This window comes from Neopelma chrysocephalum, unplaced genomic scaffold (assembly GCF_003984885.1).
Source record: "Neopelma chrysocephalum unplaced genomic scaffold, ASM398488v2 Primary Assembly neopelma1_98, whole genome shotgun sequence".
Taxonomy (NCBI): Eukaryota; Metazoa; Chordata; class Aves; order Passeriformes; family Pipridae; genus Neopelma; species Neopelma chrysocephalum.
Window position 1 is genome coordinate 2,254,828 of NW_020897761.1, and position 22,008 is coordinate 2,276,835.

The 22,008-nt window shown below is 55.9% G+C and overlaps 1 protein-coding gene across 8 annotated transcripts in view; it reads left to right on the forward strand.

Annotated features, from left to right (window-relative positions):
* CACNA1E (calcium voltage-gated channel subunit alpha1 E) overlaps nucleotides 1-20,888 on the forward strand; it is a 111,320-nt gene extending 90,432 nt beyond the window's left edge. For 2 of the 8 annotated variants that reach the window (XM_027694869.1, XM_027694872.1), the window contains 12 exons: nucleotides 88-253; nucleotides 420-547; nucleotides 7,122-7,218; nucleotides 8,978-9,083; nucleotides 10,320-10,427; nucleotides 10,958-11,058; nucleotides 11,336-11,442; nucleotides 12,073-12,181; nucleotides 13,553-13,681; nucleotides 15,122-15,302; nucleotides 15,416-15,606; nucleotides 16,506-17,045. In XM_027694869.1, coding sequence (XP_027550670.1) covers nucleotides 88-253; nucleotides 420-547; nucleotides 7,122-7,218; nucleotides 8,978-9,083; nucleotides 10,320-10,427; nucleotides 10,958-11,058; nucleotides 11,336-11,442; nucleotides 12,073-12,181; nucleotides 13,553-13,681; nucleotides 15,122-15,302; nucleotides 15,416-15,606; nucleotides 16,506-17,045 — 1,963 coding nt within the window. Of the gene's footprint in view, nucleotides 1-87; nucleotides 254-419; nucleotides 548-3,045; nucleotides 3,143-7,121; nucleotides 7,219-8,977; nucleotides 9,084-10,319; nucleotides 10,428-10,957; nucleotides 11,059-11,335; nucleotides 11,443-12,072; nucleotides 12,182-13,552; nucleotides 13,682-15,121; nucleotides 15,303-15,415; nucleotides 15,607-16,505 lie in introns of all 8 variants that reach the window. The other 6 variants (XM_027694868.1, XM_027694866.1, XM_027694874.1 and 3 more) reach the window with 6 other exon arrangements.
* Nucleotides 20,889-22,008: the final 1,120 nt, after the last annotated feature.

The window sequence follows — 22,008 nt, forward strand, 5'->3', positions numbered from 1 at the left end:
GGGTTGTGAGATTTCTCCCAGGGGCATCCTGCCCTGACTCCATCCTGTGCCACCATGAGCTGCTGAGAATGGCTATGTTGGGCACAGGAGTGCCACAGGAGAGGCGTGGCAGGAGATCATGCTGTCCTGCCTGGAGGGCAAAGGCTGCGAGCCAGACACGACGGCAACATCCGGGCAGAGCGAGAATGAGCGCTGTGGAACCGACCTGGCCTACGTTTACTTCGTTTCCTTCATCTTCTTCTGCTCCTTCCTGGTTAGTATCTCCTGCCAAGAGCCCTGGGGATCCCCCTCATCAGCACCCCAGCCACAGGGTCATCTCCATCATCTTCCCACAATCACTCTTCCTTCTCTTTCCCTTCCCTTCTTTGCTCCCTCTCCCCCCACTTTCCTTTCTCTCTGCTTTTTTCCCTTCCATTTAGATGCTCAACCTGTTCGTGGCAGTCATCATGGACAATTTTGAGTACCTGACAAGGGATTCCTCCATCCTGGGACCTCACCATCTAGATGAGTTTGTCCGGATCTGGGCAGAGTATGACAGAGCAGCGTGGTATGTAGCCAGCTCCTTCTCTCCTGAGCAACCTCTCAGAGCTGGTTTTAAATGAGCGTCTCTGTGTTCTACTACTGGAACCATCAGTGATGCCTGGGATGGTCAGGGGTGGTCTGCTGTCACCCAAGGGCAGAAGCTGGTTCCTACAATGGCTGGTGGCACAGGCATCTTGGGTGATGTTCATGGTTTACCATGGTGTTTATCCTGAGAGCTGGAGGTTCCTGCTTTTCCTTTCCTCCCTGCCCAAGTGGGCAGATCCCCCTCAGCCTCCTTCCCTTTCCCCGTGCACCAGCTGGGTGCCTCTGCCCTGAGACTGGCTCCATCCCTTGGTCTGCAGCACCCACAGCTCCCCATCAGAGCAGGGCCAAGCAGGGATTGTTCCCAGCCATGGGGAGATGCTGGGGGTCTGCTGAGCTCCTGCCAAGCCACCTGCAGAGGACCTCGTTTGGGGAACTGTGTTCCCATGCTGGCCAGCCCACGCACCCCTCTAGGGATGGGAGGACTTTGTTTCCTGCATTTCTGCCCTGGCTGATGAGGACCCCGGTGAGCAGGGCTCCTGTTTGCAGGCAGCAGCCTGTTCCCAGCAACGGGATGGGCTCACAGTGGCTGTACATACCGTGGGTGGCCAGACTTTGGCTCTGCTCTTGCTGCTGCTACTGCAGGGGGCTTGCTGTCCACTCCTCCTCCCCCTAGGGTGATATCAAGCATCCCTTGTGCAGTGGAGAGCCCTTGGCAGCTCTAGGAGCATGTTTACCCTTCACTCAGCCCCCACACCACAAGGGTGCTTTATGTGGCCCCTTCCTTCCCCCCTCAGCCCAGGGACAGTCTCTTTGGAGCCATGACCTACTACTGCTGCTGCAGAGCCTGGGTGATCTTAGCTGGAGAGCCCTTGGCAAACACACACGCTCCCTTTGGAGACTCTTTGCCTCCGCTGTTAATGTCCTACCCCTCAAAAGACCAGCCACAGCCAAGATATTTTTTTATACCTAATATCAGCTGCAACTAGAGAGAGGAGAGGAGGTGAGAGCAGTGAAACACCCAGCTGCTCAGGGTGGGGCATCTCACCCATGACTCTTGGGAAGGATTTCTTCACACCAGGCACTTCATTCACTCTTGCCCCCCATGTTGGTGGCCTCATTCTCCAGGAGAGTCACAGTAAAAGCATGTCTGGGCTGTTCTGTCTGAGCCATGTGCCCCTCTGATTTCCGAGCAAGCTGTGCTCTTTTGTCATAGTATGTAGCCAGGGGTTAGGGGACATGCACAGGAGCCGGTGGTTGAGGGCCTGCCAGGGCAGCCCTGGCCCCTGGTGCTGGGTGAGGAACGGGTGAGTACATCCAAGCGGGTCCCAGTGCCTGAGTGGGGCAGCACTTCTGCTTCCTGACACCGGGACCATCCCAGGAAGGTCTCATGGGGGGAATATCCAACTCCAGGGGGGCTCAGGGGATGGATTTTGTCCAGATGGTTGGGTTCTGGTTGGGTTCTCCATCTCTGGCCAGCGATGGGGAGGGGATGGGAGACGAGCAAGGAGAAAACCAGAGGCGAAGGCACTGGGTAGGGCGGTAATGCTGTTCTTTGCCTCCTCGCGTGGTTTCCCTCCAAGCTTGTCCAAGGATGCCCGGGAGGCTGCAGCACGCTGCACCTCAGCACTTCCACCCCACAGGGTCCTGCTTCCCAAAGGGCTCTGGTCTGGAGTAGAGTGGGAGGCTCAGCATCCAATGGCCCCTGCACCCTCTCCTGCCAGCTCTCTGCCACAACTGCTTCCATATTTCAGCGGTGCAGGAGGATACAGGCACAGGCCATATCCTGCAACAACTGCACCGGGTCTGGGGAGATGAGCTTCTGTGGGCAAGAAGGGGTGTGTGCAGGGGAAGGTTTGCTTCTAATAATGTGTACCCTTGGCAGAGCGTGGTCTGGTGGTCGGAGCACAGGACTGGACCTTGAGAGACCCAGGTGCTAGTGCCACAGCCACCAGCTGGTCACATTATCTCTCCCCATCTCAGGTTCCCCAGATATTGGAGTCAAGTGGCTCAGCTGCCAACTTCCCTGGGACCTTTTGAGGCCCAGAGAGTTGGTTGTGTGAGGGCAGGATCTCTGTTGATGTGATGGGACACAACTCCACCGGAAGGGCTTGTGGTGGTGAGAACCCCAGCCAAGCTGCAGGCTCATCCTGTCTAAAATCCCAGCCCTCTCCCACCAGGCATAGGGGTCAGGGGCACGATGAGGAAGGGTGATGGAGTGGTGTTCACCACCAGAACTGTCCTTCTCCAGGGTGAAGATGGGACAGTGTGAGGAGATATGAGCTGACTCTCATGGTGGAGAAGACAGTAGCTGATGCTCACAGCTTTCCCCTCTCTGGGTCTGACAGAGCCAGAAGGAGAAGAGCCATGTGCTCCTGGGGGTCTTGCCCCACAGATGGCCCCAGCATCCCCCGGTTAAGCTCTCCATCCTCCCCTCCTCCCTCTCAGTGTCCTATTAACCCACCTGTGCTTCCTTTGCAGCGGCAGGATCTCGTATAAGGATATGTACAAATTAGTACGGGTGATCTCGCCTCCTCTGGGCCTAGGAGAGAACTGCCCCTACAGGGTGGCGTGCAAGGTTTGCCTCCCAGTCCTCCGCCACAACCTGGCCACGGGACGCACCATCCACCCCTCCTTCCCCCCCGCTCCACTGCCACCGCGCCTCCCCAGGGAACCCTGACGTTGCTTTCCTTCGAGTTTAAAGAGGTCCACTGCCTCCCAGAGCCAGCAGCTGTTCCCCTCGAGGGGAGGCATGAGCGGGGCTGGGGGGGCCCAGAACCTCCTGGGGTGGGTTTTGACAAATTGCGTCCCCCAGCCAGCCCCCCACCCCAGAGCCCCGAAGGGCGCCAGGCCAAATGCCACCATCCCTGCTCAGCTTCTCAAAGTACCTCACGTGGGACAGGGAGTTTTTTGCGGGGCTTAGATGTGGTTTGCTCCTGGGGAGGGAAGCGGGGGAGCGAAGGCTGGAGGATGTTGGGGACTTCGCTGTTGTTTTGGAGAATGAGGGCTGGGGGAGGATGGGGAGGCCAAGGTGACCCCTCTCCCTGGGGCATGCTGTGCTGTACCCAGCAGACCCTTTCTCAAGTGTGGCACTTTGGAGGACAACTGACCATGTCTCTGGGGAGCAGGACTTTTGCTAGTCTTGCCCACAGGTTGCTGGATCTGCCGGGGAGGTGGTTGACACCAGGGCACATCTCTGAAGCTCAACAGCCCCTCTCCCTTATCTTGAGCCAAACTCCCGGCTGCTGGCCATGGGTCCATGGCAGTGATTTGGTCTCTGTGTGTCTCACTGACTTGCACCTTTTTTTTTTTTTCAAATTTTATTTTGGGATGGCAGCTGAGCAAAATGCTCTACCTGCCACTTTCCCTGAAGTGCCATGACCTATGCCATGGCATGAAAGAATGAATCGTAGAACTTGCTCTTCCTTCTGTATCCCTCACAGCATCTGAGATGTGCGAGGGAAGCTCAGATGCCTCTGGCCTTTGATCTTGCCTCTGCAAAAGAAGAGGATTCCTTGGTGCAGCATAGTGTAGTTGCCCCATCTTTCTCGAAACATCAGAAAGGCTTCTTTCACTCAGCATCCCTGGAACAGGTCTGTCACCCTACACATCTGCATGTGGGGATGATGCACCACCAAAGAGGCAAAGCAGAGCAAGCAAGACAAAGCCTGGATGCTCAGTCATGAGAAAGAGATATTTAGGGACAGGAAATTTCTTGCAAGAACCTCAGGAAGAGCTCCTTGAAGTCTTTCTATTCTTGTCTGTTGCATCCCTTGCAGAGGATGGCACCTTTGCTGAGGACACTTGCCCAGGTCCCTGCAGACAGAAGACACCTTTGGAAGGAGTTGTTAGTCTTTCTCATTATCAACAGGGCTCCACTGGCAGACACTGCTCTCCTAAGCTGGATCACCTGGTGCTTAAAGGGGTACCTGTAATGCTTCCTAGGAAGAGGGAGCTCTGGAGCAATCTGGGATTTCTGCTGACTGTGGATGGGCAGAGCAGTGCAGGTGGATAAACTCAAGGTGAGGTGGAAGCCAAGGGTACTGAGAACAGCTTCTGTCGTCACGTGAGGGAGACCATCCCCATCTCTTCCTTGGTCTCCTCCTCCCTGTGCATGAGGTATTTCAAGGACACAAGAACTTTTCAGGGATTCTGACTGCCCTGGAACAATTCCCAAAAGGCAACTGATGAAAGAAAACCCACATGGCTGTTGCATCTTGTCAGATCCCAAAATGCCAACCCAACTTGCACTCCTTTCAGTTCAGTGAGCCCGCCCTGCCTGCCGGGAGAATGCTCCACAGATGATGTCCCTGTGGATATCACCTATTCCTGAATCTACTGTCACATCGCTTGCTTTTCCTAACAGCCTGGTATGGCACAGTACTTATTTCTTAACCACAGGAGGAGAGATGTCCCCTGGATTTCCTCCTCTATCACTCACAGGGTTCTCTGAGGAGCAGGACTAAGCCATTAGTCCCTGCTGGTTTTACAGGCCACCTTGTGCTGTAGTCATGGATCACATCTCCATCCAGACATGGGTAGATGGGTCAGCTCTCGCATCAAGAGGATGTTCCTGTGCTTGGACCAGCTCTTTGGAGCCTTCCTGTTCAGATGGATGTCATTCCATGTGCCTGCCAGTGCTTCACTCTGTGGGGAAGTAGTTTTTGGGCACTGCTGTGCTGCTCAGAAAGCTTTAAGGTCTCTGCTCTGAGGAGCAGCAAAGTGCAGTTCTTGTGCAGTCCTTCTTGGTCACTGATGCAAAACTCCTGTCACAGGAATCCATTCCTCCTTCATTGTGCAGAGAACCTCAGTGTGAAAGACAGTGCCTGTCATGTGCTGGGTACCCTAAAATCCCCTCTGCCAGGAAGGGTGGGTGGAAGATCACTGTCTTGCTTCCTTTTAGCACTAAATTAATGCATGAAAATTTCCAAGTCATCTCATCTTCAGACACCTTGAGTCAGTGCATATCCAGCTCTGCCAAGGCACTGCTTACAGACTCCTGGATCTGGATATTTCCTCTTCATCATCCCACTTAATGTTCTGCAGTGTTGTTATCAATCCTCTTTTCCACCCACTTAGGTATGTTAGGGATCAAAGGGGATGGTCCAGCCTGTTCTATGCCTGTACCCCAAACAGCTCCTGTTGAGGGACATCACCATCTCTGGTTCACATTTGACCTGTCAGAACTTGTCTTGGTGGGGCCTCTTTGGCCAGGAGTCTGCTTCCAGACCACAGGTACTCCCTGAGGAGATATCTTCTCCCTCTTCCACACTGCTCTGAGCACATTCTAGGGAAGAAGCAAAGGTCCTGTGGAGGTGCTTAATTTTTCAGCAGTGCCCTCTCTCCCAGGCCACCCCGGCTGAGGTGGGCTCCTCTCCAGCAGCGTCCTCCCAGCCCAGCTGTAAGGGTTGATGCCTTTGTCACTGTGAGGTTGCCCTTGGCCATTAAGCATCCTGAACCTTGCAGTGCGGGACAGAAGCCTGGCACGAGGGGAAGAAGAGGTGGCCGAGCCCAGGATCCCTGGGAAATGTGGATGTGCAGAGAGAGGGAGACACAGCCCAAATACCTCAGCCTGGCAGAGGGCTCAAGGCATCACCAGATGGCCTGTTGTTAGTAGCATTCCTCACTGCAGCAGTCCTAGGCAGGTCCTCGTGGAGCAGAGGAGCGCGAGGTGGGGGCCTGCCATACCCGCCTCCCTTGGGAAACCCAAACGAACCCCAATGTTGGAAGGCCCAAACAGCTGCCTCTGCTGAGACTCTTTAAACTCCAACCTGGTGGAACTTGCAGCCGCATGTGGGAGAGAGCCAGGGCGGGAGCATGGCATGTACAACTTTTCCTCCCGGTTTTGTTTTTTCAGCCGATTTCAGCATGCCTTTTGCACTGGTGCATGGTGGGAAAGTGGTCCATCCGCAGAGCCAGACGGAAGCAACTGGGCATCTTCCTTTGACAAGTGACCCTGGCCCACTGCCTTCTATGCAAGATGCTGCCTCCCAATTGCATAGACCCCCACGAGCTGGGGATACACAGCCTTCCGGCTATGGGTTAGGTGGCCACGCAAAGCAATACCCAGGCCCCCCCCCGGGAGGGAAGACGCTACAGAGGCCACAGAGCACTGCGGTGCAAACCACCGAGACCTCAAATAACCCATGGCTCGAGTGCCGTGTATCTGATTTATACCACTCGCACACAGCCCTGGAACCTGTGGGACAAGGTGGGGGCTGCTGGAGGGCTTTAGGAAAGGGTTTGAGACCAGAGGAGGAGCCCCAGCATGGTAGCGAGACAGGCACTTGAGGCCAGCAGCAGAGAGGAGAGGGGTGAGTTGCTTTCTGCCAGCATTCCTGGGTCTGTGTGAGCAGTGCTATAAATCCACATCAGGACAGTCTCTCATGTATGATTTGCCTTGATTAACGGGTTTCCTGTTCTTTTCCTGTTTGTCCGTTTGTTTTTTTTCTCTCCTGTTTTCCTGTACTATTTTTCGTTTGTACGTTTTTCCGCTCTCTGGGAATGCCTCCTCTCTCTCTGCATCTCCCTCCCTCCCCTTCCCCCTCCATGAGCAGTGGCCGAATCCATTACACTGAGATGTATGAAATGCTGACTCTTATGTCACCACCGCTAGGCCTCGGCAAGAGATGTCCTTCCAAAGTGGCCTATAAGGTAGATCAACCCTTCCTTCTACGGGGGTCAGAGCTGAGCAGGAGCTGTGGGAGGTGGGACTGGGGGAGCCGGGGAGGTGTTGGGGAGTCCAACATGTGCTTAGCTTGCCCCTGGGGAGCCTGGTGTGCTCAGAAGAGCCCTGGCCACGTTGGCTGGTCTCCACTGCCCGCGCACGTGGCACTGCCATGGTCACTCAGAGCCCCGGGGATGGAAGACCCCAGTGGAAGAGGAGGGGCAGGATGAGCAATAGTGTGGAAGTGTGAGGGTTGCAGGGGATGAGGTGGGGAGCAGCCCTGTAGTACAGTTGGGAGAGTGAGATGTCCTTAGGAGCTCACTGAACTGAGCTCATCCCCGGGGTTTGGAGCCACCCTCATCCCAGCCAGCACAGAAGCCCATGGAGACGGGAGGCAGGTGGGCAGCAAGGACAAGCCCCACAGAAGCAGCTCTGCTGTGTGTGAGGAGCCAGGTGCACTGGCACGGGCTGTCCCAAGGATGGCTTGTGCAAGGCAAAGCCAGGTGCCTTCTAAAGGTGTCTCTGAGTTTTCCCCCCCGGGGTGGTGACTCTCAATCAGCTCCTGGCACCGGCACAGCGTGTTCCCAGCTGTGCAGGCATGGAGCAGGAGCACAGGAAGCCCTGAAGGACGTGGGGTGGGAGCTGCATGGCTTTGCCAAGGGCATTATCTGCCAGGACATGACCAAGAGCTTTGGAGTGATTTGTTGTCCAGGTGTGGAGCAAATGGAAGCTTTTATTGGCCATGGGCTGCTGCCCACAGCCCTTTCAGCAGTGTTCAGGGCTAGTGCAAGGGGATTCCTGCACAATTCCAAACACGCTTCCACCCTCTCCAGCTCTCATTTGTTTGTTCACACAAGCATACATCCACCATCACACTTTTCCAGGAGAAAAAGGGAGGCTTGAAGACAGGGAAAGGACATGAGAATCCATGCGAAAAAGAAAAGAAATGGGCAGGGAAGGGATGACCCAAGGTATTCACAAAGCAAAATATACTCTCGGGAAAGTGGATCTGGTCACTTCGGTTTGCACCCCGCCTGCCCAGGGTGGGGAAGGAGCATGGCGTGTCTAACCTGCCTTGGTTGCCCTTTTCTCCTTCCTTCTGCACTTTTTCTACCCTCCCTTCCCTTCCCTTCCCTTCCCCACCCCTGGATAATTTGGACCCCCTGCATGTGCTGGCAAACTTCATCTCTGAAAGACGCAAAAAGGGAGCGCCAGGATGTAGCATGCTAGAGGAATCCAGCTGATCTGAAGTCCCTGAAGGTTAGGGACCCTCCTCTCCCCTGCCCCAGGTGGGAAGGGTTGAGAGCTGGAAAGCCAAACCACCTGGGAACGGAAACCTGAGCCCCCTCTCCCCTTCCCGCACATCCCACATGCCTGCATCCCTGATGGATCAGGTGTGTCTTCCCAAAAGTGCCGGGAGGTGCTGTGGCAGCCCCGGTGCCATGGGAAGGGGGGCTCAGGGGCCGTTCCTGGGGTGCAGGAGGAGCCCTGGAAGGCAGTGAGCCGGTGTCCTGGGGTGGAAGGAGCCGGGGGGGGGGGGGGGGGGGGGGGGGGGGTGGGGGGGGTGATCCTTGCCCTTCTTTTTTGGCTGTGCTGTTTTGACACTCTTTGTTGCTTTTTATTTTTTTTTTAATTTTTATTTTTTTTTTCCCTTTTGTTTAATGTTTAATTTCTTTTCCTCCAGCCTGGTCGATGTGTTTTTCGATATTGTTTTCCGTCCGCTGTTTTCTTCTCTCTCTTGCGCAGAGACTGGTGCTGATGAACATGCCCGTGGCCGAGGACATGACGGTCCATTTCACCTCCACCTTGATGGCGCTGATACGCACGGCCTTGGACATCAAAATTGCCAAAGGTAGCGTCGGTGGCAGAGAGAGGGGACAGAGCCAGGAGGGCTGCAGGGTGACTGTCGTCCTGTCAGAGTGGTTTGTGTTGGAAGGATCCTTAAAGATCATCTTGTTCCAACCCCTGATACCTTCCACTAGACCAGTCGCTCCAAGCCCCGTCCAACCTGACCTTGAGCGCTTCCAGGGATGGGGCATCCACAGCTTCTCTGGGTGACCTGGCATATGGGTGACAGCAATTACCTTGAACGGGCAAATTTTTGCCACTATCTCTAAAAAATGTATTTCTTTAGGGAAGAGGTGGCCAATTTTTCACTTGAAGCTGTTTCTAGAGGGTAAAAACAGCTTGATGTCCACTGTGTAATGGAGGAGAGAGAGAATTCCCCTTCCTCCCTGTGTGCAAAACGAAATCAAGGAGAGGGGAAATGTGCTTGACTTCCTAAGGCTGTGGGGAAAGAAATCTCTCTCTCAGGGAAGATAAAATGTTCAGAGCAGGAAAACCTTCTTTGTTGTTGTTACTGGAAAGGCTGTGATTCATCAGATCAAAAACTTCCTGCAGAAACATGGCATTTTCAATAACACATCCCCTGGGAACAGCTCAGCTATTGGAAGAAAACCCAACCCAGGGCAAGATATCAGCCAAAGCCCAGTCCTCAGACAACTTGAATCTTGAAGCGATGGGTTCAAGCCCCTTGAGATAAAGCAGAGATTTGAACCTTTGTCTCCTGCAGCTCACTCGAGTTGCCCTGGGCTCAGGTGTCTCTGGTTCATCCATGTTGACAGCTCCTGATGAGCCTGGGTCTTCCTAAGCTCAGCAACCCCCTTCACCACTGGCCAGAGAGCTCTGCTCTCCATGCACAGCCTCACTAAGCATTTAAAGATTTACCAAGTGGAGCTGCTCTTTCACCAGCACATGATCCACTCACCAGGAAAGTGGGGCAGCAGCAGGTGTGTGTGGGCAGGAGTAGGATTGGAGCTGCAGAGACGGACCCAAGGCAAGCTTGAAGGTGGCAGCTTTGAGTGGGAGGGCAGGGGATGGGGAGATGGAGGCACATATGGAAGGGATGGTAGGAAAGTTTCCCCGTGAGAGCAGGAGACCAGGCTTGCTGATGCAAGATGGCCCTCCCAGCCCAGAGAGCTGGTTGCTGCTTGTGAGCCTCCCTTCAGGATGGGAGAGGGGGGGATTAGGTGGACCCTGGTGCCAGGTCTTGATGTGTGTGGGCCATTTTTACCCCCCGTTGTTCTAGGTGGTGCAGATTGGCAGCAGTTGGACTCTGAGCTTCAAAAGGAGATCCTGACCATTTGGCCTCACCTGTCCCAGAAGATGCTTGACCTGCTGGTACCCATGCCAAAAAGTGAGTCTCTGGGGGTGCTGTCAAATTCCCATCATCCTCACAGCAACTTCTTCCCAAAGGGAGGTGGGGACTGTTCAGACCCATCCCCAGCTGGTGGAGAAGTAGGGGAAGGGTTTGTTGCTACAGGCTGGCTTCTATCTTGTTCTGCTTGGCTGCTTGGGAACTCTCTTGAAAAATCACCCAGTTTGCAGGGATCTACTCCTGCCAAACCCAGAGTCTCCTGTAAATCATCTCTGGAGCATATCGGGGAGGGAGGATGAGCATCACTTGTGCTGTTACATCTGATGACGTGATGAGGGTGTGTGCCTTGGTGGCTTAGGGTGATGATTTCAAGCCATCTGCATTCATTTTATCTCTATGAGGAGTGTCTGGGTGTTCAGCGCTCTCTCTTTTGGAGCAGCGAGCGGAGTCTGAGGGTAACCAGGGTATCCCACAGCAGTGCTCTTCCTGAGGTCCACGCTGATGCCTTCAAACCTGCTGTTTCTGTTACAACACGAGTGTTCCCACTTTGTTCCCTGTTATGCTCTCAGCCTCTGACCTGACTGTTGGGAAAATATATGCAGCCATGATGATCATGGATTACTACAAGCAGAGCAAAGCGAAGAAGCAGCGGCAGCAGCTGGAGGAGCAGGTGAGGCTCAGTGAGGGCACGTGGTGGGCAGATCCCTCTTGTTGCTTCCCACCACCTCCCAAACAAACACACAGCCAGCAGCGTGGGATGCAGCTGGGGATGAAGGTGGTGGTACAGGTTGGGGTTTGGCAACTACAGGGCACGTGTACGTGCCTTGGTATCCTCAGTCCCTGACAGCATGATGTCCCCTTCCCAAGTGGTGGGAGCTTGGTTGGTGAAGTGCTGGATGTCTGTTTACATTTCCTACAGGCTCAGTCTCTTCCTCTCTTCAATACAGAAAAATGCCCCCATGTTCCAGCGCATGGAGCCATCCTCCTTGCCGCAGGAAATCATCTCCAACGCCAAGGCTCTGCCGTACCTCCAGCAGGACACCCTGACCGGCCTGTGAGTACTGCCCTGACAAGAGAGGTGGTCCTGGCTCTTTTCTGTTCCTGCAGCGCTTGTTTTGTTCTTGGAGCTGGCACTGGGATGCACAGAGGGTTAAATTGCTGCTGGGAGCAGGGAAAACACAGTCCTGGGCACAAAGCTTTTGCAGGATTCCAGGTAGCCAGTGTGCCTCAGCATCACCAACAGCAGCAGAGGTGGCAAAGAGGGATGGCCGAGGGTCTGCATGGACGTTCTTGCTGCAGGACCATCCCAGCACTAAGTGCTGGCACTTTTACCTAGGAGGGTCTGGGATGGACCTGAACCCTGGGAGCAGTTGAGCAGTGGGTCCCTGGATGGTGCAGGGTCAGTGGGACATCCCAGCACCCAGGCTGGTGGGAATGAGATGGTGGGAATTGCTGGCACTGAGCTTGGTATGTCCCCACTGCTGCTGGGGGACCCGAGGCACTGGTGTCCTCTCCTGCCTTGGCACCACTCCAGCCCTCCACAGAACGTGATGTTTGTCCTGAGGGTTTTGAAGGCCTGGGTAGCAAGCACAGGGGCTCCCCAGCTCTGAGCCGCTGGAGGGGCGATGCCCAGCGATGGCAGCACCTGGCTTGTGGCCTCTCTGAAGCTGGGCTGTCTTTGCAGGAGCGGCCGAAGTGGGTTCCCCTCGCTGAGCCCGCTCTCACCGCAGGAGATCTTCCAGCTGGCCTGCATGGATCCAGCCCAAGAGCAGTTCCAGGAGCACGAGTCTCTGGTAAAGTCACCCACTGCCTGACGGGCGCTCACCTGCAGTCCCGGCACGGATGCTGGTGGGCACGGGGAGGTGTGGGGAGTGGGCACGGCACAGGGAAGGCAGCTGCTGGGTCATACACACATCCGAAGCACAGGATAAATGTCCCCAGGTGTGCTCTGCCCCTCTCCTCTGGCACTGGGTTCACAGCCAGCCCTGGCCAGTGGGGTCAGGCAGCAGCAAGTGCTTTAGGGGCAAGAGCTGTGACCGTAGTCCGATGTCCTGCAGTAAAATGTCCTTCTCTTCACAGGCGCTCATTTCAGTGGGTTACCCCGTGCTGAGTGATGGTATCTGATGTTTTCGGGTTCATGTTCATTTTGTTGTCAGTGCTGGTGTCCCCAGTCCCAAACCAAGCTGTCAGACTGTTTCCAAGGGGAGCACACCCCTCCGGCCCCACACACATGCCGGCCTGTCTGTCTGTGTGTGTATATATATATACATATCTATATATATCTCTCCATGTCTGTGTGTGCCCTCGTGCACCACCCAACGCTGTCGGATGCAGTGTTGTACCACTGTGCATCTCCAGCCCAGTCCGTGTCCCTGGGGTCTGTAGCACTCTGTGTGAGCTGTGTACCCCTGCCCCCGCCACCCCCACCACATGGGAAGGTGGCAGATGAGACTCTCCCCCTCCCCATTAAGTTACCTACTAGCAGATCTCTCCAGAGTTACTGCCTGCCCGTCTCCTTATCCTGTACAAAGGCTCCTCTCAGCTGGGAATATACCAGTGTGCTGTAGGCAGCATGTGTTCTTTTAATGGGGATGTGTCCAGGAAGCCTTTAAAGCATGGTCAGAGAGAAAATCCTATAAATTTATCCCCTCATGGCAAAAGAAGGAGTTCAAGTGTGGGCAGTCAAGGCATCACCAGATCCAGGCAGGGTTGCCACTGTCACTGAAAGAGGTACAAGGTGAGCTGGCCATCAGGCAAACCTGAAGCATCACATCAAGGCTCACCTGCAATGGATAGTGAACTGGAGATTATTTTTTTTATGGCAACATGATGAATTATAAAGTCTTAGACTCTGTTTTTCATAGAATCATAGGATAGTTCAGGTTGGAAGGGACTTTTAAAGCTCACCTATTTCCAACCCCCCTGCAAGTTCAACTTGCTCAGGTTGCTCAGAGCCCTGTCCAACCTGCCCTTGAGTGTTTCCAGGGATGGGGCATCCACACCTTTCTGGACAACCTGTGCCGGTGTCTCACCACCCATTTTTGGCCCACTTAAATTCTGCCTCTGGTTGATCAAGCAGGGCTGTCCCCTGCCAACAGGGCAGAAGCAGCGCACTGCCCTCCTCCAACTCCATCCCAAGAGCTTGGCTGTGTGTTTGTTTCCAGGAGCCAGAGGTTAGGGAGTTTCAAAGAGTGCAGCCCTCTAACCGTGGCAGCTACCTTCCCGTGGACACTCAGGACCACGCTGTCTCTGGGAGGGCCTCCTCCATGCCTCGTCTCACTGTGGATCCCCAGGTAAAACCAAACAAAGCCCCCACGGGTGCCAGGTCCATTCAAAGCCTGCCAGGTAACACTGGGGCTTCTCTCTGTGCTGAGCCTCGTGGCTTCCCCACACCCCAGTACTGGAGCATCTCCCCTTCTCTGGGGTGCTGCACAAGTAGGAGAGCTGCTGTTCCCCTACATGGGGGACACTGGCAGCAGAGAGCAGCCTGGGGAATCGATCTCCTGGCTCATGGGGGAGGTCCATGGTGGAGCAGGACCATGCAGGGTCTCCTCACAGTGGGACACCCCTCCTTTCCTCCGGCTCCGGGCACTGGCTGAGGTTTGAGGATTTCCAGCCCAGCTGTCAGATGATCTCACAGGTGATGAAATGCGTTTTCTGTCCTTTCCTGTTGTCCCAACACATGTTCTTCTCTGTCTGTCCAGAGGAACTCAGGCCACATCTCACCTCCTCATTTGTCTCCCTAGTTTCTCTGTTATGTCTTGTGCTCAGCCTCCACCAAGAAACTGATGCTTTTATGGGGTTCGGTGTTGCTGTGAAATCTCTGGGTCTGCTTTCTCCCAGAGGTGCTGGTGCAGGCACCAGGTCCTAGTGTTGGTGGCAGTGTGACACATTTTGGCACTTTGGGGTGGTGTGAAGAGGAAGCCTCATGGGCTTTCTTGACCATTCAGCAGCAGAGGAGATGATTAGAAGGAGGGGATGGGAGCAAAAATGGTGAGAGGAGATGAGATGAGATGGAGGATGGCCTGAGGCTGCAGAGGCAAAGACCTGCTAGAATAAAGCAAAGGAAATATGGAAGGGGGTGATGTTTCCCCCATAATGGTGAGAACGCAAGCTAGAAGGAGGGGATAGAGAAAGAAAAGGAAAGATAAAGTAACAGCATCAGTGGGGAGAGAGGGAATGAGTGCAGGGGAAAAGAGATGGGGATGTGGGAATAAAGGAAGAGTAGGGAGGGGTCTGGAAAATTGGTGGCAGCCATGAACACAGACCGATGGGCACTGGATGATCCCCTCTCTGTCAACGATTTCTTCAATGTTTGCTCCACTTGACCCTGTTTTCCAGGCAGGGAGGGATGTTGAGACAGCCTTGGGGAAAATGGTCTGGTACCCTCCACGTCCCCATGCCTGGGGGAGATGCTGCCAACACCCCCCCAGCACTCAGCACCTTGGCTTCAATCGAGGCAGCCGGCTTGGCTTGTGCAGAATGGCTCCAGCCAGCTGGGGAAGGGGAGCCCACGAGCACCAAGGCTGAACCCCACTTTCCTGCCACTCCTGATTTGTGCAGAGATCATATGGAGGGGCTGTGCTCGGGCTGGCTGCTCCCCGCCCTAAATCTCCCCATCCTGCAGGGCTGGTGATCCCAGTGATGGGGGTGAACTGGTAACTCTTGGCCGCCGTGGCCCCCAGCCCTGCCTGGTGCTAACCCCCTCCCCGGCTGGCCGGGGTTGCTTGCAGGTGGTGACAGACACCAGCTCGATGCGGCGATCGTTTTCCACCATCCGGGACAAGCGCCCCAACAGCTCCTGGCTGGATGAGTTCTCCATGGAGCGCAGCAGCGAGAACACCTACAAGTCCCGCCGGCGCAGCTACCACTCCTCGCTCCAGCTGTCCGCCCGGCGCCTCAACGCTGACTCGGGTGAGCAAGGGCAGGTGGCCCCATTCCACACCGGATCCCCAAAAAAACCTCCAGCGTGAGCGTTCCCTGCTCCTGCAAAGGGGATGGTGTGGACTGATGTGGATGTCCCGCAGGCCACCGGTCCGAGGGGCACCGCTCGGGCAGGGAGCGGGGCCGATCCAAAGAGCGCAAGCACTTGCTGTCCCCCGACATCTCCCGCTGCAACTCTGAGGAGAGGAGTCCCCAGGCACAGGACGAGTCGCCGGAGCGGCGGCGTGAGTCCCGGTCACCCAGCGAGGGCAGGTCACAGACGCCCAGCAGGCAGGTGAGTGACAAAAACCCTCCCTAAGCACAAAGGGAAGCATAAAAAAAGCTCCTAGCCAAAACTGGGAAGACAAGACCCCACTGCAGGAGCTCTGCACTGTCTCTCTTCCTTGTGGTGGCATCTCCGTGTCCCCTGTGAGCTGAGCAGGTTGGGGCTGCTCGGGCACCCTGCAGAGCATTTGGGAAGAGGGGTGGATCTCACACTGGTCCTCTCACTGCTGTGGCATCCACGCCCTGCCAAGGTCAAGGTGTCCCAGCTACACAAGCCTGGAGCTGCCAGTGCTTGAGTCAGCTTGAAGCCCACGGAGATGCTGCCTGTGGAGACCAGCAGCTGGCGAGCTGTCAGCTCTTCCTGCAGTGGGTCTGTGGGTGCTTTTTGCTTTTGACCACCAAAAGCATAGAATCATAGAATATCCTGAGTTGGAAGGGACCCACAAGGATCATTGAGTCCAGCTCCTGGCCATAGAGTCCCACCATGTGCTGAGAGCATTGTCCAAATGCTTCTTGAGCTCTGTCAGGCTTGGTGCTGTGAGCACTTCCTTGGGGAGCCTATTCCAACTGCCTTCTTGGGGAAGAACCATTTCCTAATACCCAGCCTAAATCTCCCCCTGACACACCTTAATGCTGTTCCCTCGGGTCCTGTCTCTGGCTGGAGATTGATGCCTGCCCCTTGTGAGGACGCTGCAGACCCCGATGAGGTTTGCCCTCAGCAGGCATCATCCTCATCCCTGGAGCAGATCCCGAGGCAGGGATGGGGCGGGCAAAGGCACAGCGGGGCCCCCATCCGAGAGGGAGGATTCTACGGGAAGCTCAGGCTCAGATTGGGGGGAAATGCGTGCACGGTGCTGCCTGTTGCCTCTGTATCCTCTGTATTCCCCGGCGCGTCTCGGTGCGTTGCAGGGAATGGGCTCCCTGAGCGAAAGCTCCATCCCCTCCATCTCGGACACCAGCACCCCCCGGCGAGGCCGCCGCCAGCTCCCGCCGGTGCCTCCCAAGCCGCGTCCCCTCCTGTCCTACGCCTCCATGCTCCGGCACGCCGGGGACGCCTCGCCGCCCGCCGAGGAGAGCGAGGGGGGCTCCCCGCTCCTCTCCTCCACCCTGGATCCCAACACCGCCGGCCTGACCGAGTCTTCCAGCTCCCCGGCGGGGAAGCAGAGCCGGCAGTCCACGCCGCAGCGCTACATCTCGGAGCCCTACCTGGCCCTGCACGACGACTCGCACGCCTCAGACTGCGGTGAGGAGGAGACGCTCACCTTCGAGGCGGCCGTCGCCACCAGCCTCGGCCGCTCCAACACCATCGGCTCGGCGCCGCCGCTGCGGCACAGCTGGCAGATGCCCAACGGGCACTACCGGCGGCGGAGGCGAGGGGCAGGGCAGGGCGTGATGTGCGGGGCCAGCATCGACGTGCTCAGCGACACCGAGGAAGACGACAAGTGCTAGAAGCTGCCCCCCCTCGCACCCCATCTCGGCTGCCCCAACCCCCCCCCCGCCCTTTGCCCCCCAACCAGCCCCGCCGCCCTCGACCCCCCCTCTCCAATGCATGCTCTTTTGCCACGCCTGGGAATGAAACTTAAACCGAAACCAAATGCAGGGGAAAAAAAAAAAAGGAGAAAATCAAAACCGACCGGAACGGAGGGGGGGATAAAAAAAAAAAAGAGAAAAAAAGAAAAAAAAGTCTTTGTGCAAAAAAAAAAAAAAATTAAAATCTGTCGAGTTTCATTTATTACTATCACTTTTTTTTTCTGCACAGAGAAGCATTTAATGGGCGGTGGAGTGGCCCGGCCGGGTGTGCAAGCTGGGGGGCAAGGGGGAGCCCCCCCAGCCGCAGCCCAGCTCCCTGCCCCAAGTGGGACCCCCGGGAAGGCTCATCCTGATGGTTTTCTGCTCCCCAAGGCCAGAGAGCCCCAGCAAGGGGGTACCAGGGGCCCCCTTTGCTCTATTGCTTGGGCTTGTGCTGCTGTGGCTTTGAATTACCCTCCCTGGGGGTCTCATCCTGCCGGGAAAAGGGGCAAGGTGTGATGGCGAGGTGCAGGGGATAAGAGTGCACCAGACAGACCAGAGCAGCTCTGTCTGCCAGTGGGGGCAAAACTGAAGCCAACTGGTTTGTACTGGGGCAGGGGGGCTCAGTGCTGCCGAATGTATACTGTCTCCCACCGACATATATTTATTTATATACGGAGAACTCTAGGTGTGCCTGTGTGTGTATATATGGGTGGGTGTGTGTATATATATTTATATGCTGTATATATAAAGATATACACATACATGGATTTGTTTAAGTCACCTGACAATGCTGGGGAGCCCCTTGGGGCTTTTGCTGCCTGCACCCCCTTTGGTGGGGGCAGGACCAAGCCTCCCCAGGGGGCTGCTGTGCACCTGTCGCTGTAGCAGAGCCTTGGGAATGTCACCCTGCTCCCTGTTCCAGGCGTTTCCAGTGGTGGGAATTGCATTTTCTCCATTAGAGATGGCTGTGGCAAAGGGTCCTTGGGCAGCTCATCTGCCGGCAGTGCCTGCAGGAGTGGGATGCCCAAGGGATGAGGATGGGGTTGTTCCTGGGGGTGCAGCTCACTTGGCACCAGTGCTGCCAAGATGGTGACAGCAAACCTCTCAGCGGCCTCTTTGCTGTGTTTTCCCAGGAAAAGAAGATATCCATGTCTGCAGGGGAGTGAAGATGTTGTGCATGCATGATGGTATCTTAAGGTCTGTCCTCCTGGGAGAGGAGCCTGACTTTGGCACCACCCCTGCCTCAGTTTCCCCTGCAGCCATGGCCCCTGCCCATTCCTGGGGCCTAGCACCTCCTTTGGAGAGAGGAGCTGCCACATGGGGGGGCTGGGTTTGCAAACCCCATGCCCCCGGTGCTGGAGCAGGTGGGTGTCTGAGAGCTGGTGGAACTTTGAGAGAGGAGCATGGTCTGGGGGGTGAGCAGGGTGGCTCACCCCTCCTGCAAACACTGAAAATGCAGGGCCACCTTGGCCACCTTCCAGCGCTGGTCATTAACTAAGCTGATAATTATGTGCTGTCAGCTCTTAAGGATCCGTGCACACCCTCGGCTGTGGGTGCGATGCTGTGCCTGCCAGCCCAGGGAGGTGCTGGTGGCCTCGTGGTGATGTGTGGCTCACCCTGGTGATCAGTGGTGTGTTTCTGCTATGAGTTGTGTCTCTCGTCAGCCTGAGCGTGGTCCTGGGGATCCAGAGGGTGCTGTGCCTTTGGAGCCTCAGGAAGGGCTTGCTCTGTGGGCCAGGGGGTGGTCGGTGGGTTTGGACCAGGCGTGGCCGTGTTTGTGGAGATGGGCAGGGGGAGGCAGTGCAGCCCTCGTCCTGCCCTTCCTCCTGCTCACGGCTGTGCTGTGCTGCAGGTTGTTGTGGTGTGAGTCCTTGGGGCTGTTCTTCTGCAGAGCAGTGGCTCTGGCCAAGCTTTGCTTTGGTCCTGGATAACTCATGTCTTCTCCTGACTGAAAGATGCTATGGGCACAAAGTGCCCCCCTCCTGCATGTGCAGATCAGTCCCTGCCCTGATTGCTTTGTGAGCTCCCCTGATGGAGCTCTGCTTTGTGAGAAGCGAGTCCCACCACTTCCAAACGCTGCCTACTCCAGGGCTTGGGCATGGACCAAAATCCTTCTTTCTAGTGGTCAAACTGCCCTCTGTGCACCGAAGTTTCGCTTATGGGGCCTAAAGCTGCTCCTGCCTCCGTTGGTCCCTGCTAGTGGGTGGCACCTCTGCTGTCCCTGCTCACCCTGTGCTTCCCAAACAGACACTACCACCTGCCAAAGGATCAAAAAATTCCCCAGGAAGCCCTTTCCATTGCTCTGGCTCAGATCCTGCATCCCCCATGTCGGCATTTGGGGACAAACCATGCCCCATTCAGCTGTGGGGAAGGTCCCTAGTGCTGGCTGGGGGCGTAGGCATCACCTGTCCCCTTCCAGCCATCTGTGAGCAGTTCATGGCTTCAGCCTGAAGCTGTGGGAGCATTGCTCCCTGTGCTGGAATTTGGGGGAGCCGGGTCTGACGGGCAGTGTGGGATTGCGTGGGATCCGGGACCGGGGCCGTGGTGGTGCTGGGGGCCGGGGGAGGCGATGCCGTACCTGCTCTAAATATAGGTGGTGGAATCGTCTCCTTCTAAATGCAGAAAGGTGTCTGACAATGCACCGGGCTCTGAGTAACAGCCCGCGGGGAGGGGAGGAGGCGGCTTTTTGTGTCTGTGCCTGGCGGGTGGGAGGGAGGGAGTGATGCTCTCAAAGCGGGGGCACGTTTCATACGGATTTCAGGCTTTGAGCGTTTTTCTTTCCTCAGCCCCCGAGTGGGGCCGGTGAGCAGTGTGTGCTGATGCTCTACAGTGGTGGTACAGGCTGGGGCACAACCCCTGGTGGCACTGGGCTGCAGTGTCCAAACCTGAGCTTTTTGGCATGTCAGCCCCGCGTTTAACTAACGTACAAAAACTGTGTGGAACAAAACAGAGCCCGTCTTTTACCCTGAGAGGGCCCAAAAAATGCCCTGCTTCTGTGCCTCCTGAAACAGCCACAGTCCTGCTCCCATGGTGGGAGGACAGGCAGGGACCCACGAGGACAAGGTGGCACCTCCAAAACACGTCTCTGAAACCAAAAACACCACCCAGGAGAACCACGGAAAGGACTGTGCTGAGGGGGAAGGTAAACCAGCCCCAAGATGCCATTGCAGCCTGTGCCTTGCTTTCCAAGGCTCTGGACTCGCTTTGCTGCGGTACAATCTCTTATCTGTGGCTTTCTGGACATTCCCTTCTCCTCCCGGACACCAAGGATCTGCCAATGCCCTCGCCGTCTGTGGCTGTGGCCATGCTTGACCGTGGGAGGGAGGATGAGAAGCGAGGGATGTATTTCAACCTCTCCCTGCATAGGACATGCCCCTGCCCAGGCAGGAGTTCACCAGTAGCATGCAACTGGTTCCCATTTCGGTGCTGGGACTGGACTCAAAGCCCTGCAAAGCTCCTGGGTGGAGATTGTGGTGGGTTTGTGGGGAGATGAGCACAGGGCCCTGCTGTCCCCTCCAGGCTGGTTGTCCCAGCACCATCCTCCTGTTCTGCCACGAGGCCTCAGACGGCAGAGCCCCCCAGGTGTGGGGCTGGTGGCTCCTGGGGCTGTGGGAGGGTGGGTGGGAGATGCTCTGCCTTCACTCCCAGGCTCGGGGGTGGGATGTTGTAACATAACATGCTCGTTCGGACCCAAACAGGGAACCGAGCCGATTGAAAACAATGTACAACTTCAATGTTTTTTGTCAAAAGGAAAGAAAAATAAAACCTTGTTGTAAAGAACCGCTGCAGACCCTGTCTCATTGGCACCCCCCATGCTGGTGGGGCCATGGGGACTCTGGGTGAGATGATGGACCTCTGCAAAAGGTCCCCAAGGCAGGGAAGGGGTGGCACACAGCCTGTGCTGACAGTCCCATCAACATGGGATGGGGGGTTACCCAGCGTGGACATCCCTATGTCCCCAAGCAGGGTGGGGAGCTGCGAAGAAGAGAAACAGGGAGGATGTTTGGGAAGGGTTGGTGTCCTGGGGGAGCTGTGGCTTGTGCCTGGCTGCTTCCAGGCATGCCAGCTGGGGGGCACTGGGCATCTTGGGGGTCCAAGACCAGGAGCTTGAGGAGCTGTGAACACTGGCACCACAGCAAACCTCCAGGGGAAGCCAAGAGCATCATGATGATATTGTATTGCTGAAGAAATGCAAGGGACCATCAGCCTGGAAACCGAGGGCTTGGAAACCCTGCTGGGATCTGCTGCTTTGGGGAATTCAAACAGCTTGGCCACCTCTCCATGCCTGCGCCCAGGAGACGTCAAGTGTATGCTGATGCTGTTGCCTGGTCCAAAGCTCATGGGTGAGTTGTCAAGCAAAGATGCTGAAGTCATGTTTTATATTTCTTCTTTGCAGAGCTGTTTAAAGCACAGAAAGTTCTCAGGCAGTCAGAGGTGAGGCAGCAGCCTGTGGCAGCCTCCGGGCTGAGCACGGGTGACAGGGATGGTTTATGGCTTTTCAACAGGACTCTTTTTCTTCCCAGTGACAGGAGGGTGCCAAGTAGAGCTCAGGGAAGGATGAAGGCAGTCGCCTTGTTTGTCTGGACCACTTTGAGATGAGCTTTACCCTGTGTGTTTCCCATGTGCTGCAGTCCCTCTCTTTGGGGTGCCAACTTGTACTAAGCCCAAATGTAAGAATTGGCTTTGTCTTGCTCTTTGCTTTGTGCATCTTTCCCTTTATTCTGTTCTATCTATTGGGTCACCAGAAACCCAAATGCTGACAGGCTTAGTTTTCAGTTCTTTGGCTCATGAAGTGATGAAAAGCATGTTTTCAGTGGGAAGTGTACAGTTCCAGGAGATGGCCCAGCTTTGAGAGCACTTCCTGAGGCGATGGATGCAGTGACAGCCCAGCATTTTTTCA